At 35.1% G+C, this 14,824-nt stretch overlaps 1 protein-coding gene across 2 annotated transcripts in view; it reads left to right on the forward strand.

Annotated features, from left to right (window-relative positions):
- LOC111610288 (DNA mismatch repair protein Msh3-like) overlaps positions 1-14,824 on the forward strand; it is a 35,465-nt gene that overhangs the window by 17,823 nt on the left and 2,818 nt on the right. The window contains exon 7 of one of the 2 annotated variants that reach the window (XM_023343390.1): positions 3,009-4,044. The exons of the other annotated variant lie outside the window; for it this stretch is intronic. Within the exon in view, the coding sequence (XP_023199158.1) occupies positions 3,009-3,108 (100 nt within the window). The 3' untranslated portion in view covers positions 3,109-4,044. Of the gene's footprint in view, positions 1-3,008; positions 4,045-14,824 lie in introns of those variants that run through there. 2 annotated transcript variants of the gene reach the window in all.

The following is a 14,824-nucleotide window of genomic DNA, read 5'->3' on the forward strand; positions in this document are numbered from 1 at the left end:
GGTTTTAAGTAGAGTTTCAAAATGCAAAAACAAGAATCAGGAGAACGAGACAAAGAAATTAAACATACAATTTATCAAAAAGTTAATGTTCTCCTTGAATAATATCTATAAAGCTTTGACCAGCTAATGGAAAGTATGTTTGAGTTCAAATGTCATAAACATAAATATCGTAAGTATCTTGCATTTTGAAGCTCTGCTTACTGTGTGGGTGTGATCTAGTTTGAAATGCAAATATTTGTAAAACTTTCATCAGATCAAGAGTTTAAACAGATTCAACATGTTTTTTTTCTACATAATTATTTTATAAACTACAAATTTGGGGTTTTTTTTGTATTTCTTTACATTTTTAATGGATGGTACACTAGGAACCTGATTGGTATTGGAGCAGCATTCATATTTTATTCTGTCTGAAAACAGAGCATCTTGATCACAGATTGGCACACTTGGTAAATATGTTCTAAAAAAAAAAAAGAAACTCAAACTACGTTTTGTAGTTTTATTGCTGTAACAGTATCCCAAACAAAAACAAATCTAATTTGAATCTAAACACATTCATCAAACAAGTTAAAAAAATAATCTCAAGTTAATGAATAAATCAATTGTTCTAAACCCAATCAACAGTGTCTCAACTAGCGGCACGCTTACCCTAAAATATTTTGCAGACGGAAAATGCTAATACTGCTTGAATTTAGTCAGAATAGCTGTGCAACAAATCTGATATTTGTAACCAATGCAGGAATGTTTTCACCTCTATCTGTAGAACCTAAATTATCGCTTGCAGCATTGGACTCTACCCTGTTATATTGTTTTGCAATCAAATTGTTTTCATTCTATTTATGTTTACCGTTTTCGGTCAAAACCGCCAAGCAGTATTTTACCGTAGCCACTGAAATGAGAAATGAAATTTAAATTATGTTATATTCAATCATATTCTACTCCTGGTGGTTAAATGAATGTGATTGAAATAAGTGTTACGTGTTTCAAACTTTAACAGAGACCCGAGACTTTCCGTTTCCTTGAAGTATACCTGTGATGAGGCCCATTTCATTTAGCCACAAAATTAGAAAGACAAAAACATGCAAAAGTGTATCAGGTAACACTTAGAGAAAAAATAACAACTTGCCTCCACATGCCTATTTCTACAGACAGAGCAATAATTTAAAGGTTTGAATTCACTGGAGCTGTGACAGACAAAGCAATACAAGGAAGACCCAAGTTTATTCAGCCAGCAAACACTTTGAGGAAAATTGTGAAGGAGGAGAAACAGGTCTTCACAACTAAAAATTACAATAGTTTTAATAGGAGATCATGTAACTTAAAAACAAAAATATATTTTTTTATTTTAAAAGTCTGAGCTGTGTTTTAAGAGGGCCTGAAAAGAGGGAGGTGTAGATAAAACTGAAAATAAATGAAAGGTTTTGAAAGATGGGTGTATTTAGGGTTTGTTTCTTCATCTCAAAAGTGAAGTGAGTACTGATTATCATCACTCTAAAGTTGTTTCATATTTGATTCCTTCAGAAAAAGGATAGAAACACTATGTATTTCTACCTTATAAGCATTATAAATGTACATATACATATATTTTGTGCAGTGTATTTTGCACAATGATATTTGTTATTATTGCAATATTTGTTAATATTAATCAAATATTAATATTTGATTCCTTCAGAAAAAGGATATAAACACTTTGTATTTCTACCTTATAAGCATTATAAATGTACATATACATATATTTTGTGCAGTGTATATCTGTAAGTATCTTCCTGACAAAACAACCAATGATATTTGAAATTTATTTGAAAGAATAATCAAACTTTTTATTGTTATTATTGTTTTTTTTTTGTTTAGTTTCTACATTCCTAGCAGGATGATGAAGATAATCCCCTCCAGGTCAGGGGTAACATTGATGATTTAGCTGGAACTGCATTCAGCCTCTTGTTTGCAGTCAGTTCTCAGAAACAGTGCAGCCTTGCTCTCCTTTAACGACACAAATCTGAAACAGCTTCTGGGAAAAACCTCTGCTGAGAGACTGTTTTATGACTAAATATGTGTTTAGCCGCATGTGCCCTTCATCCCATGTGCTTTCACCCCTGCTGAGAGTGTTCACGCACACACACACCCACACACACATAGTGGTTGCACTGAAGCACACATCCACTAGTGTGTGCTTGCTGACCAAAGCCCAAGCTTGTCAGTCACACACACACGCGCTCCCTGGAGGCCAGGCGGGTGGTCTGGTTGGGATAGAGATGGACACATGCTGGGATCATAGCTGCCATGTGTGATTCAAATTTCTCCTTACTTTCTCTACGTCTTTCTATCCTCCTCTCATCCGTTCTTCTCTTATCACCAGCGCTGTCCTCCCACCTCTGCCTGCTGTGTTTATGGTCCTGCGTCTTTAAAAACCTTGACTCTGTCAAACATATTCTGCACACCAACTCTCCAGCAAACTGTTCCTGAAACATATACAGGCAATTAGACACTTGCGATTAAAATCTGGGGGATTTTTTGCAGCTCTTTGCTCTCTCTCTCTTTCTCTCTATCAAAAATCATATGTTTTCTGCCCTGATCCCAGACTCCACTCCTTCCTTCTGTTCTTGGGTACCAAACTCCTCATTACTCTAATTTAGAGGAAAGGCTGCTCCCCCCGCCCCATCTTCCCTCCTCTCTAATGGGTTCTGGAGGCCTGAAGAATATCAAGTGCTGCTTAATTCTTTAATTCTATTCAGCCTTTACATTCACACCATCCCTCCACCAGCTCTTTGGTCCCCTTTTTCATCAATTTGTGTCCCATTTAGTATCCCAAAAGAGCAGCTACTAAAACATGTTTTTTTTTTAAATGGAGAAGGAGAGAGATGTAAGTTTTAAAAGCATATCAAAGCATCACATCCCGTCCCTCTTCATGCATGCTGTTGTTCCTGGTATCCAACAAGTGTTTACATGTTGTTGCCGCTGCTCATGCTCCACTGAATGTGTACTTATTTAACCCTATCGTTTCGCTGTAATAGGCTCATCTCCATGGTGACGGTAGCAGTAGAGAGCAGGTGGAGGGCCCTTGAGGATGCATTAGGACCTTCTTGCGATGAGCAGGATGCATCTTCACTGTAAGCTGTACTGTGCATCTGGGCCCCGTTTCAAGGCCCTGAGCAGCGTTCATTGTCTCGGCCTGAAATTGTCAGTCACTTGGCATGAAAAACTCAACTCGGAGCAATCTAAATGACCCGATTACTTTGATTACAAAGCAAAACATTTACATCATGTATGAACTTTACATCGGGGAAAAGCAAATTATAAATAATAGTTAAAGTACTGTACAACTGAACACCCTAATCAAGGACTGTATGCTTTCAACCTTAATTGTCCTGTGATGGACTGGCAATCTGTCCAAAGCATACCCCATCTCTTGCTGTTTATTTATTTATTCAAAGTACATTTTTTTTAATACATTTTGCTGATGTTTTTAACGCTTTAAGATTTTTCTGCAGTTTTCATTGTGCATCAGTTTATTTGTATATTTAAAAACATCTTGTATGAAGCTGTAAGGACAGAGCAGCAGTCTGCCCTCTGCGCTGCAGGGTAAGGAGATACAATCTTATCATACAAAGAGCTATTTCTGCCGCTTCCCTCTCCATTTCAAATTTACCTTGAGCCAAAAAACCAAGACAATAAAGAATGTTTTTTTGTACACATAAATAAGTATGCCTGTCTTAAAGTGTATTGGGAAAAATGCAATCATGTAGAGAAAAATATAGCATAAACATTTTTATATAGATCTTTAACCTTCTTAATTTCCATGGCAGTTTTTATGTTTTTAAATCATATTTTGCGTACAACTTTGGCTGTGTTGTGTACTTTGGGGAGAATTAAAATGTTTATTAAACTTTTGTTTTTCCATGTGCTTTTATGCCCTTTGCTGTAAACAAAGCACAGCAATTTGTGCCTCTTTAGCAGTCACTCACACATAAGGACATTTTCGACGGCCCAATTAACCTAACAGTCATGTTTTTGGACCGTAGGAGAAACATAGAGCACCAAGAGAGACGCTATACATTCACAGGAAAAACATGAAAACTCCATGCAGAAAAACCCCAGGAGTCAAACCCATAAGCTTCTTCCTGCAAGTCAACAGTGCAACTGACTGTGCCACTGTGCAGCCCTCATTTATTTTTCTCAACATACTATTTCTATTGTATTAGCATTGCTGTTTGAAATTACCCTTCAAAATACAAAGGTCACAGGTCACATCACCTCTACAAAATAAAATAAAAAGCTATCATTAAAAATGAAAGAAAAAGAACATATTGTAATGTGTCAAAAATAGTTTTCTTCTCACCAGCAAAAAGTTAATAAGACTGTCCCATGATTCACTACAAATATTTGGCTTTTTTTTTTTTTGCTTTAGCAAAGTTATTTTTAAAAAGGAATAAAAAGTGACCAAATTTTGTGAAGGTGAATTAATCACTTTCCTCTTCCTCAGATTACCGACTAGAGCTTGAATAACTAATACACAAGAGACCACAGCCTGTCAGTCTGAAGCTTCAGTCAAATATACAGGCAAACAATTTGCCATTAAATTTATGAATAGCTTTCAAAAACAAACAGAACATTGGATTTATGGCAGCACTACCTCTATAGATCACTTTGTTCTCAGCCAAGAAGCACAACTAAAGTGAACAGCACAGAGCCAGTAGCACTTTCTATGGATACAAAATAAAAATAAAGAGATTACACAAAGCTAATGCCAGTAATAGATCTGTCACTAAGTTTGTCCAGGAAAGAAACACTGCTAAACAGAAGCACTTAGTAAGATGTACTTTCTAAAGAAAATAGAAATGATACATAGAGTTAAACACAGGCACACAAATAGACACAAAGTTTATTGCAGTATTACTTCTTTCAATCTTTATAGCACTTTAAAATAACAGCACTGAGGCAGGACTGCATTGAAAAAAGTCCAGACACATGAAAAGAAAGACAGAGAACACATTTAGCGTTGAAGGTAGAAATAGCTCTGTCAGTCATTCTGTCCAGGAAAGTCACTCTTGTTAGACTGAGCTAGTCCTTCATGTGATACTAAATTATCAACTCAATCTGAATACACAATGTTATAATTTCATGATTTACTGAATGATTCAGTTTATCTGAAATGTATTTAGACCAAATTAGATCTATCTATGATTTGAGCTTACATAATGCCTTAAGATAATACTTGTTGAGAATTGGGGGTCTATCATTTGTCTTAGATCATTGAATTGCTGAAAATTCACAATTACTGGCTGTGTGGTTATAAACTTGAACAATTAGAAGTCTGCATGATTTCAACAATGTTTCCACCTATTATAAAACTTTCAAAACATATACATCATAAGTAAAGAAACTTTGAAACATATGTTAGGCTACATGAACTTTGCTGTATTTTATTTTCCTAAGATCTATAATTCATTATTAAATCAAACCCTAAAAAAAATTACTCAAATATAGTCAATATAGCGTTTCATAAACTGACAAAACTGCTTCTAACTAAAGAGAAACAAGTGAGATTGTCACCATATTATTTTATAAATGGCAACATTAATTCCTTCGTTGTGTCTCTTTTATAATATGGAGAAATTATAACTCCTTCTCTGTGCTACGTTCCTCACTTCCCACATCCTGTCACTTTCTCCTCATGCCATCCATCATCAGGAAACACCTCTTCTTTCTCCTACTGCTTTTTTCTCAACTTTGTCTGCTTTCTTCGGCCACCCTCATCACACATCCATGAAAATTCTTCCCTTGTCTTTCAGTTCTCCTTTTTAATGCCTTAAACTCAATCAAAATGGGTTTTGGAGTGAAAAGCATCCCAGTTTTCCTCAGCAACTGATTATTTAATTGAGTAGCCTGTCAGAGACGGAGCAAAGAGGAGGGGCAGTTTAATTATAACTTTTCAAAGGCACTAATGCATGCTGTTGAACTTTTGTTTTGACCTGTGCAAGCTGCAGCGGAGGAATGATTCTCGGCAAAATCTTGAACAAACCATTAATCAGAAACAAAAGATCATGTTGCTTTAAGGAAGCAGAGAAAAAATACATAATGATTGCCACTAATGTTAGAATTGGATTCACTATTTTGCAGATTCAAGCAGACTCCATGGAGAACTTGGTGATATACAAAGAGGAATTTCTGGCATCAATAGAAAAACAAATGTGGTTACAGGGCAAGACATTTGCAAGAGTGTGATAATGCATTCTAATGGGCGAGCAACAGTTATCAGGCGGCTGGACCATTTCTGATCTGATCCATTAATATGACTTGATTATGTCCCTTTAGGCACCCAAGATTTGTTATCTATGTGTGAATGGGCATAAATTAACTACTGATTTTGATTGTTTAAATTTGCTTGCTTAAGTAACTTGCAATTATTTTCTTATTTACTTTTACACATTTGTGTGGTAAGTATGTGTGACTGTAGATGAACAGAAACTAAAATGTGAAAAAGAACTGAGGTTTAATAACTGATTAAATTCACCGGCCTTTTCAAAATTAACATAACACTAAACATCGCAAAACTATTCAGAAGATACCAAAGTTGACCCAAAAATATTAAATCTGACTCTCCTAAAGGAAGTGCTTGTAAAGGAATGTTTACTATTATGGAGCATATTTCACTTGGCTTTACTGACAAGGAGAAGCTATTTGTGACAATCTTTGACATTTAACAATTATTCATCTTTATGAATTCAAGCTTTAGACCAAAATGTCATTGTCTGTGAATCTTTGTGTTTTGTTTCTAACTTTGGTTTTGTGTTTGTATCCCTTTGGGTTGTTGGGGTAACTCAGCCTTCAGAATATGAGTTACTCTTTGTTTGTCATTCTCAGTTTGTTTTTCTGTGCTATTTAAGTTGGCTCATGTTTGTATTAGTCTTTAGTTTTTGGCTTTGTCAGGTACTTTGTGCTCTATTCTGTTCCTAAGTCATCTGCCTGCAACCTTTATGTTTATTTAGGTACTCCTTTCTGTTAACTGAATAGTTCTCATGACAATGAATCACCTCCTCAGCGTCTGTAACCTCCTTGTCAGAACATTTCAGAACTTGTCACTTTCCATGCTGGGTTACTTGAATCCCTCTCCCTGTTGCTTTGCTCTTCCAGTCAGACGTTTTTTAGTTCCGCTCGTGCCTGTGTAATAATAAATATTAGAAAAAATATATATATTTAAAAAATATTCTAAGACATCTCTTGAAAGCATTATTGAAAAGTTCATTTATTTCAGTAGCTAATTTCTTTTGTAGATTTGTCTTCTGAGGAAATATCAAGGATGCAACATGAGAAAAACAGTCATAACATTAAGACACCTTATGACACCTACATGTTTTCTAACAAATTTGAATTAAGGATGTTTGACATGTATATTTTATATATATATATATATATATATATATATATATATATATATATATATATATATATATATATATATATATATATATATATATTCTGTTCAAAAGAATAAAGGGAACACTCAAATAACACATCCTAGATCTGAATGAAAGAAATATTCTCATTGAATACTTTGTTCTGTACAAAGTTGAATGTACTGACAACAAAATCACATTGATTATCAATCAGTGTTGCTTCCTAAGTGGACAGTTTGATTTCACAGAGGTTTGATTTACCTGGAGTTATATTGTGTTGTTTAAGTGTTCCCTTTATTTTTTTGAGCAGTGTATATATATATATATATATATAATTAAACAACATGTAATAAAGAATGCTGTGAGGAGTAAATTGGAATCCCCAGATTTTTTTTTATCTAAAACTTCATTAATTGTTCTAATGTAAATAAAACACATCATATCCTCACATAACCTTTTTCTGCACAGAAGCTCACTGCTAACCACCGAATAATTTCCATCTCACCTTGTAGTCTTTTCTAACGGGTCTCATTTCCTCCCATTTCCATCTTTCTCCCCATGCTGTTTCCTGATGTTAACCTTTCATTTCATTTCCTGCATCTTGTATTGAAGTCATCTCTTCTAATAAACACGCACATAAATTAAAATCTTAATGGCATAAATGACTGCAAGGCATTTGTCTGGCCTAATGAGCAGTGGCTAATAACCAATCAACATCTGCTATCTCAGGCCTCAATAAATTTTGGGAGGATTTCTGTGACCGTGTGTGCAAATCCACTCGTCCCCCATATTTTCCTTCAGAGAGCCTTGCTGACCAGATCAGAACATAAGATCGATGCACCATCTGTCTTCCGTCCGTCCACTGTGGTCTTTTTCAGCTCTTTATTGTCTTAATATGAACTGAAGCTACAGAACTGGGCTTCAGGATGTTCAATAGGTGTAAGGGCAAAGTAAATGCACTCTGCACAGCTTGTCAAATTACTGTCCTAATGGCCAGCCTGACAGGCTGCCTCTGTTCTGAAGAAAGAAAGGACAAGTGGAGGGGAGCGAATAATTCTCTCTCCTGTCATAGCAAAATCATCCATTCATGTCTTTATATAGTACCCCTGTTTCTTTTCTTTTAAGCCCTGAATCTGAAGTGCATCATGCTCATATTGAAATGGTAGTAATGACTTGGTGGTACGGGAGCAGAATGTGGGGGGAGGGGGCAGCTGCATTGTTGGCCTGTCAATCGTTTGTCTTCACGCTTTCAAAGCCACTTTGTTAATGGGACTTCCTATTAAGTCTAGTTAATCATTCACTTGAGTCATCCATAAGAGGTTGAGCACTGGATTAATGGTTTTGCCATAACTGAAATAGGACATCTTCAAAAATAATTGTGATCTTTTCTTGTGATTCTTGTGACATTTACTGTAAAGAAAATTCCATAGATTAATGTGATTAATTTTTTTTTCTCATTAGATTTTACTTTGTTAGGTGATGATTAAGTCATACCTTTATTTTAAGGCCACAGTAAAATTATATAAGAAATATGGAGGTGCAGATGTACAACTACCATTGCAGCGTCGCTTTTCTTTACAATTTGCCTTCATTTATTTTTATATGTTTATAATCTTACACAATTAGCACCGTCCACTATGGAATAACAACTATCTTGATTAATAATTCTAAAAAGTCTAAGTCTGGTTTTTATTGCATTTATTGTCCTAAATGACAAAAATGATAATAAAAATGAAATGAAAAAGGAAAAAAGGTTGAATAACTGCAGTAATTCCTTCATCACAGAGGTGATCAATACGTCTCATCCAACTTTTTTTATACATTAAATCTAATCTGCTCTAAGCCCATCTGCCATTATTAAATCATGTTTAAACCATGTAATAATCAAATGATCAAAATATTTCATTTTGACTTTTGTGAAGTCCCTTCAGCAGTTTCTTTAGATCACATGTGAACAATAGAATAGAATAGAAGTACTTTATTCATCCCAGCAGGGAAATTACTTCGCAGTTACAGCATAGAGACAAGACACAATAACAACTACCACTGAGTAGTAGTTGTAGATAAAATAAAAAATAAAATGCTGTCAATATAAAAGCAGCTTAGAGCAGTCCTTGCAAAGATTCAAAAAATGCAGATACAGTATGTATATGTAAATATATGTACAGGAAGTGTGCCACAGTGCAGTTGTGCAAAATAGGACTGATTAGTGCAGAACAATGATTTAGCTTTTATTGTACAGTGAGATGGCATGTGGCAGGAAGGATTTCCTGTATCTGTCTCTACGACAGCGGAGCTGGAGCAGCCTATGTGAGAAGGTGCTCCGCTGTCTGTCCACTATGTGGTGGAGAGGGTGCTGTTTATTGATAGATATCATTTATGCTCTGAGTCTAATGATCAGTTGATCTGCATAGTTTAATGCTGTTTATAATCTATGTTATTTAGATCTAAAAGACTTGACCACAGCTGGTCACCTATTCACCTTTTTTGTTAGCTATAGTATTGCTTATTGTTGTTTTTTTAGTTTGTTTTATTTTGGGGAGTTTTAGGACAGCAGTGAATAATCAGGTTTTGCTCTTCAAACAGACCATCTTTATGGTACATGAAATTTTTTCTTGATTCTGGTCAGTTTTAGACGTGACTCTCTCTCTACCTCACTGGTATAACTGAGGAAGATGATGCAGTTCCTCTTAAAAGAAACATTTTGTTTTCTCATGAAGATACAAGTCAGGCTGTAACAATTAAAATTAATTTCCGTAGCACAAAAGCAAAGCAAACCATTTTGAAAAAAGAGTTACCGTACTCCAAAATTTTCATTTCGGCATAGTTTCAGTGTGTTAGTTTATCTATTCAGTATTTCTGAGATTTCGTTTTTCTTTCATGGTTAAAACTTAGAGCAAATCTATGGGGAAAGACCTGATCACAATTATGAATTAGAGGAGCAAATATTTTTTAAGAAATATTCTGATGCAAACAGAAACTACGAAGAATTTCATAGTTAAATTTTGTTTGACGGAAAAATAAGTTATTTCTAATCTTTTCTTCAAAATATCAGTAAGTAAAAAATAATATATTGACATAGATACAACATATACAGTAAGATGTCGTGAGTTATTTGTGTGTGTTTATTTGATAATGCTTTATTATTTTTTATATTCAGGAACATGTTAGAATATAATTTTTTCTAAGTGTCCATCCATCCATCCATCCATCCATCCATCCATCCATCCATCCATCCATCCATCCATCCAGAAGAGGCCAATTCAAAATAAATAATTTTTTTCGTATTTTGTTCTCTAATGATTTATATCTTAAACATAAAGGAAGCTTGCATAAACACACACACATGCACCCTGTCCCACACACATGCACAGATATAAAGAGCTATGCTTTTGCCATGACGAGAAACCATTTGCTCATTTTGATGGAGGCCTAAAAGAGAAGTTGAGCTGTCTAAGTGGATTTTTCATTACTGAATGTAATAGGGCAAAGAAAATTACAGCTGCTACAGCAGAAAGAGCATTAGGATTGCTCATGTACTTTTTTCCATGGATATTTGTAATTGGCAGAGTGCAGATAGATGAACATTAGAGAAATTATCACGGTGCTCATGGTCCTCTGTGTAGTGATGTGTGTGCTCTGTCCTTCCTGTCTCAGGCTCCTTCATTTGCCTGCTATCAGTAATTTGGGAAAGGTACTTCCAAAACTCATAGGGGATGATTTTTTTCTTCCTTTGACTACTCCAAACCAACACAGAAGTGGAAAACTAACATAATCTAAAAAAAAAAAAAGGTTCAAAATGGAAAGCTATTAGGGCAGGCAGGCACTTTCTTGTGCAGACTTTGAAATGTATCAATTATCCTGTGCCCCTGCATGAGAAACTTTTATAGACTCAAAAATTGTAATTTCCTCATCATATTCTGCTGTCCAGTCCTCCAATGAACCCACAGACTCACAGAATACAAGTATTATACTGTAGTTGATAAGCAAAGGATGTTTTTAAAAATACACCAGAGAAAGAAATTTTAGCAATCTTTTTTCATTTGAGTCTTTTTTCTTCTTTGCTCTCCTCACAAATGAAGTCAAACTTGTAAATAAAGTATATACATTTAGCTAGAATTTAATTAGACAGTAAAAGCATTGCACTGGAGTGAAAATGCTTTTTTCTTTTATTAGTATGATTATTCACAGTATTAAATTAAAATGAGGTTTCTTGGATTAACGTTCTAAAATGTGCTCATTGAAATCTAATTGGGTTAATTTATGCTTGAGGTTTACAAAACTTTTAAGCTTCAAAGGCAATTTTGCACATAAATCATATACTGTACGGTAAGAATAATATTAAATTAAAACCCCTCAGCTTTTGTTGTTGTTCATGACTGCTGGCAGCTTCTTAAGGTTAGTCAAACTGAAATAATTAGATTTAATAAAAAACAAGAATTTGAAGGGTTTTTTTTTGCATTATATAGTATACGTTATATTTTAAGCTGAGCAAAAGTTAAAAAAAAAAAAAAACAACCTCTATTCTGCGACTAACAACAACTGGACCTTAGTTCTTTTTTGTTCCTTTTCTGGTTCATCCAGCAGGAGTACAACACCCATATATTGTAATTTTGTTGAAAATAAACAGCCATTGTGAGTTTTCTGTTCATATGCCTTTTGTATTCTCAGATACTTTTTCAGGAACAGTATTTATAAGAAGTTTGACTGCAGCAACATCTTTGCTGAGACAAAGCTCCTCTTTCTCATTTCACTTACTCTATCATCCAATATTTATTCCACTTGTATCTGCCTTTGGATTCTTCTTTTTTTTCATTCTTGGGCACCCTTTTTCCTATATCCAGCTTCATTAGTTCATAACAGGCCATCAACATGCATGGCAGGGTCCTGATTTAGACATTCAACTCAATTAGCCCCTAATGAGCCGAGAGCGTCTACCTGAATGGAAGTGTGCACTGCGGAGCAGGATAATAACCCACGTCTATGTGGAACATACAGTAACACAACAGTAAACAGTAAAACATCAGGTTTTAATGTACATTCCTATTTCCTTCCTGTAGTTTTGCTCGTTATCACACACAGGCATTTGAAACTTTGATTTAACTAAACTATGAAAAGACTGAAAGTAATTTGTATTTTATGAAAATTGTATACAACTTTAAAAACATATAACGGCCATCATGCTGATTTTGAAATTATTGTCGGTAAATTAAAGTTCTGAATAAAACACAGTAGTTGTAGCATTTAACAGAAGACCCAAAATGTTATATAGTCTCTTATATTTTCCTTGAATCTTTATATTAATCTTTCAGCATAAATATATATTTTAGGAGACGCTTGTTGAGATGTCATTGGGTCTGAGAAATATTACTTCAAATTTGTTGTATCATCGCAAATAAACAGATGATACAAATCCAGGCATGTTTCTGGAGTTTTTTACAGTATGAAGAAGATATTTGAGCTTTCTAAAGGTTAAATATGTTGGAAGGCGTGACATTGTAATCACAGACGAGTGAAAGAGGAGCCATTATGGATATACGTATGTTATTTTTCTATTATTGTGAGGAACACATGATCACTGGTAAATAAAACACATTTGCTCGTAGGAGTAGCAAGGAAGCTTCTTTAGTTATAGACGGCTATAGTGAAAGATGGTTCGAAATAGAAATGAACCCAAATGCACAAGTTTTGCAGAATATTTTTTGTTAAAAAAAAAAACAATAAAAGAAAAATGAAAATCATCTTCCAATCATACATGGGAGACAAAGGCTGATTGTATCTTCTTGAATTTGGGGGATTTCTCTAACTGTTCTACAAAATACCCATGTGTTTGTTCTACAATCCATAATGGCATCGATTGCATTCTTGACTAATGCCATGTTTTTTGTAAATTAATACAACCACACCCTGCACCGTTTAGCTAGCTGCATTAGCATTCTGCTTTGGAATTAGCTGAGGACAAATGCACCACACATTGTTTGAGAAGCTACATTTTTAATTGACATTAGTCATATGATTCTAGAAGTAACTGCATGATTTCCAAGCAAAGTTTACCATCCGTCCATTTTCCAACATGCTTATCCCTTCTGGGATCACGAGGGGTGCTGGTGCTTAACTCCAGCGGTCAAACAAAGTTTGCCTCTGGTCAAAAAGAAGAAAAAATCTTTCTTCTGTTTTTTTTCTTAATAATATTGGAACACATCAGCTTTCAGCCCCTGACATCCACCATGAAGGGTTGGGAGGGAGCAGCTAAATACTGAAAGAATCTCATGATTCCCTCTTTATTCCCTAAAGGGTTGAACTGATGTCATTGCAACTCCTCCAGGGTTACAATCTTCCCTGGTCTCTCCTATTTTGACTTGGTCTGTCACAAAAAATTCCAATAAAATACTCAGAGGATTGTGGTTGCACTGTGACTTTAAGAGAAAAGTTCAGAGGTTGCATAATCCGCATCAATCCAAATCACACTATAATTGTGAGTTTTTGTCCACATAGTCCACTTAAGACTGCATACTGTTGTGTTATCAGTGCATTGCATAGACAAAAGCCTAGCATGCAATAATATTGTTTTGATGAAGTCACACAATACAACATTATTTCAGATCCCAGTTGTGTTTACTGACAGGTTCCTAAAATAACAAGAGAAAGAGTTGAACCGCTCCGTAAAGTTTTCTCCAGCTCACTCAGAGATTCACACTGTGTGGTCACCAATCCATGTGTGAAAATGGCATCTCATGCTCACTGAAGCACTGTGTTGCACTATGAGCCAGATGACTTTTAGACTATGCCTACACCATGAGCAAAGAAAGAAAACCTAATAATAAAAAATAAATACATAAACTACTATATACATGAGTTCAAAAGTGTCAGATTACCTCCTTTCAGTGCTGAATTTAGACGAAAATCCTCTGAAGCAATCATAGAGCAGCACACTGCTCTCACTAAATCATGATAATTGCATTAGTTCATCCACCACCTGGTGTGCTCATCTCTCAGGATCAGAGAAAACCAGGAATCATATGATCACATGAGGGTCTTTTTTTTTTTTTTAGCATTCCATCAAAGTAAAAATATTTATGGCTCCAAGTAAATTCAACAAACCGAAGTCACAAACAAACAATATTAATTTTAAGGCCATTAGTGTCTTATGTTTGTGCATTATGCTAGCAGAAATTCTCCTCCCATTCGTTCATTTTCTAATTTTATCTGATCCTCGTTGAGGATCACAGGGAAGCTGGAGCACATTCCCTTCAGCCAATACAGGACAGGCATAACACACCACAGCCAAGTCCATCTGACAATGATTCACACACATACATGCCCAGACCTAAGTGCAATTTATAGCAGTTAGCTAAGATGCATGGTTTTAAACTGTGAGGGGAAGCTGCAATATCTGGAGAAAAAGCAGAGACGCCTGGAGAAAGCGTGCCCTA

This window comes from Xiphophorus maculatus, chromosome 12 (genome assembly GCF_002775205.1).
Source record: "Xiphophorus maculatus strain JP 163 A chromosome 12, X_maculatus-5.0-male, whole genome shotgun sequence".
In the NCBI taxonomy this organism is placed as follows: Eukaryota; Metazoa; Chordata; class Actinopteri; order Cyprinodontiformes; family Poeciliidae; genus Xiphophorus; species Xiphophorus maculatus.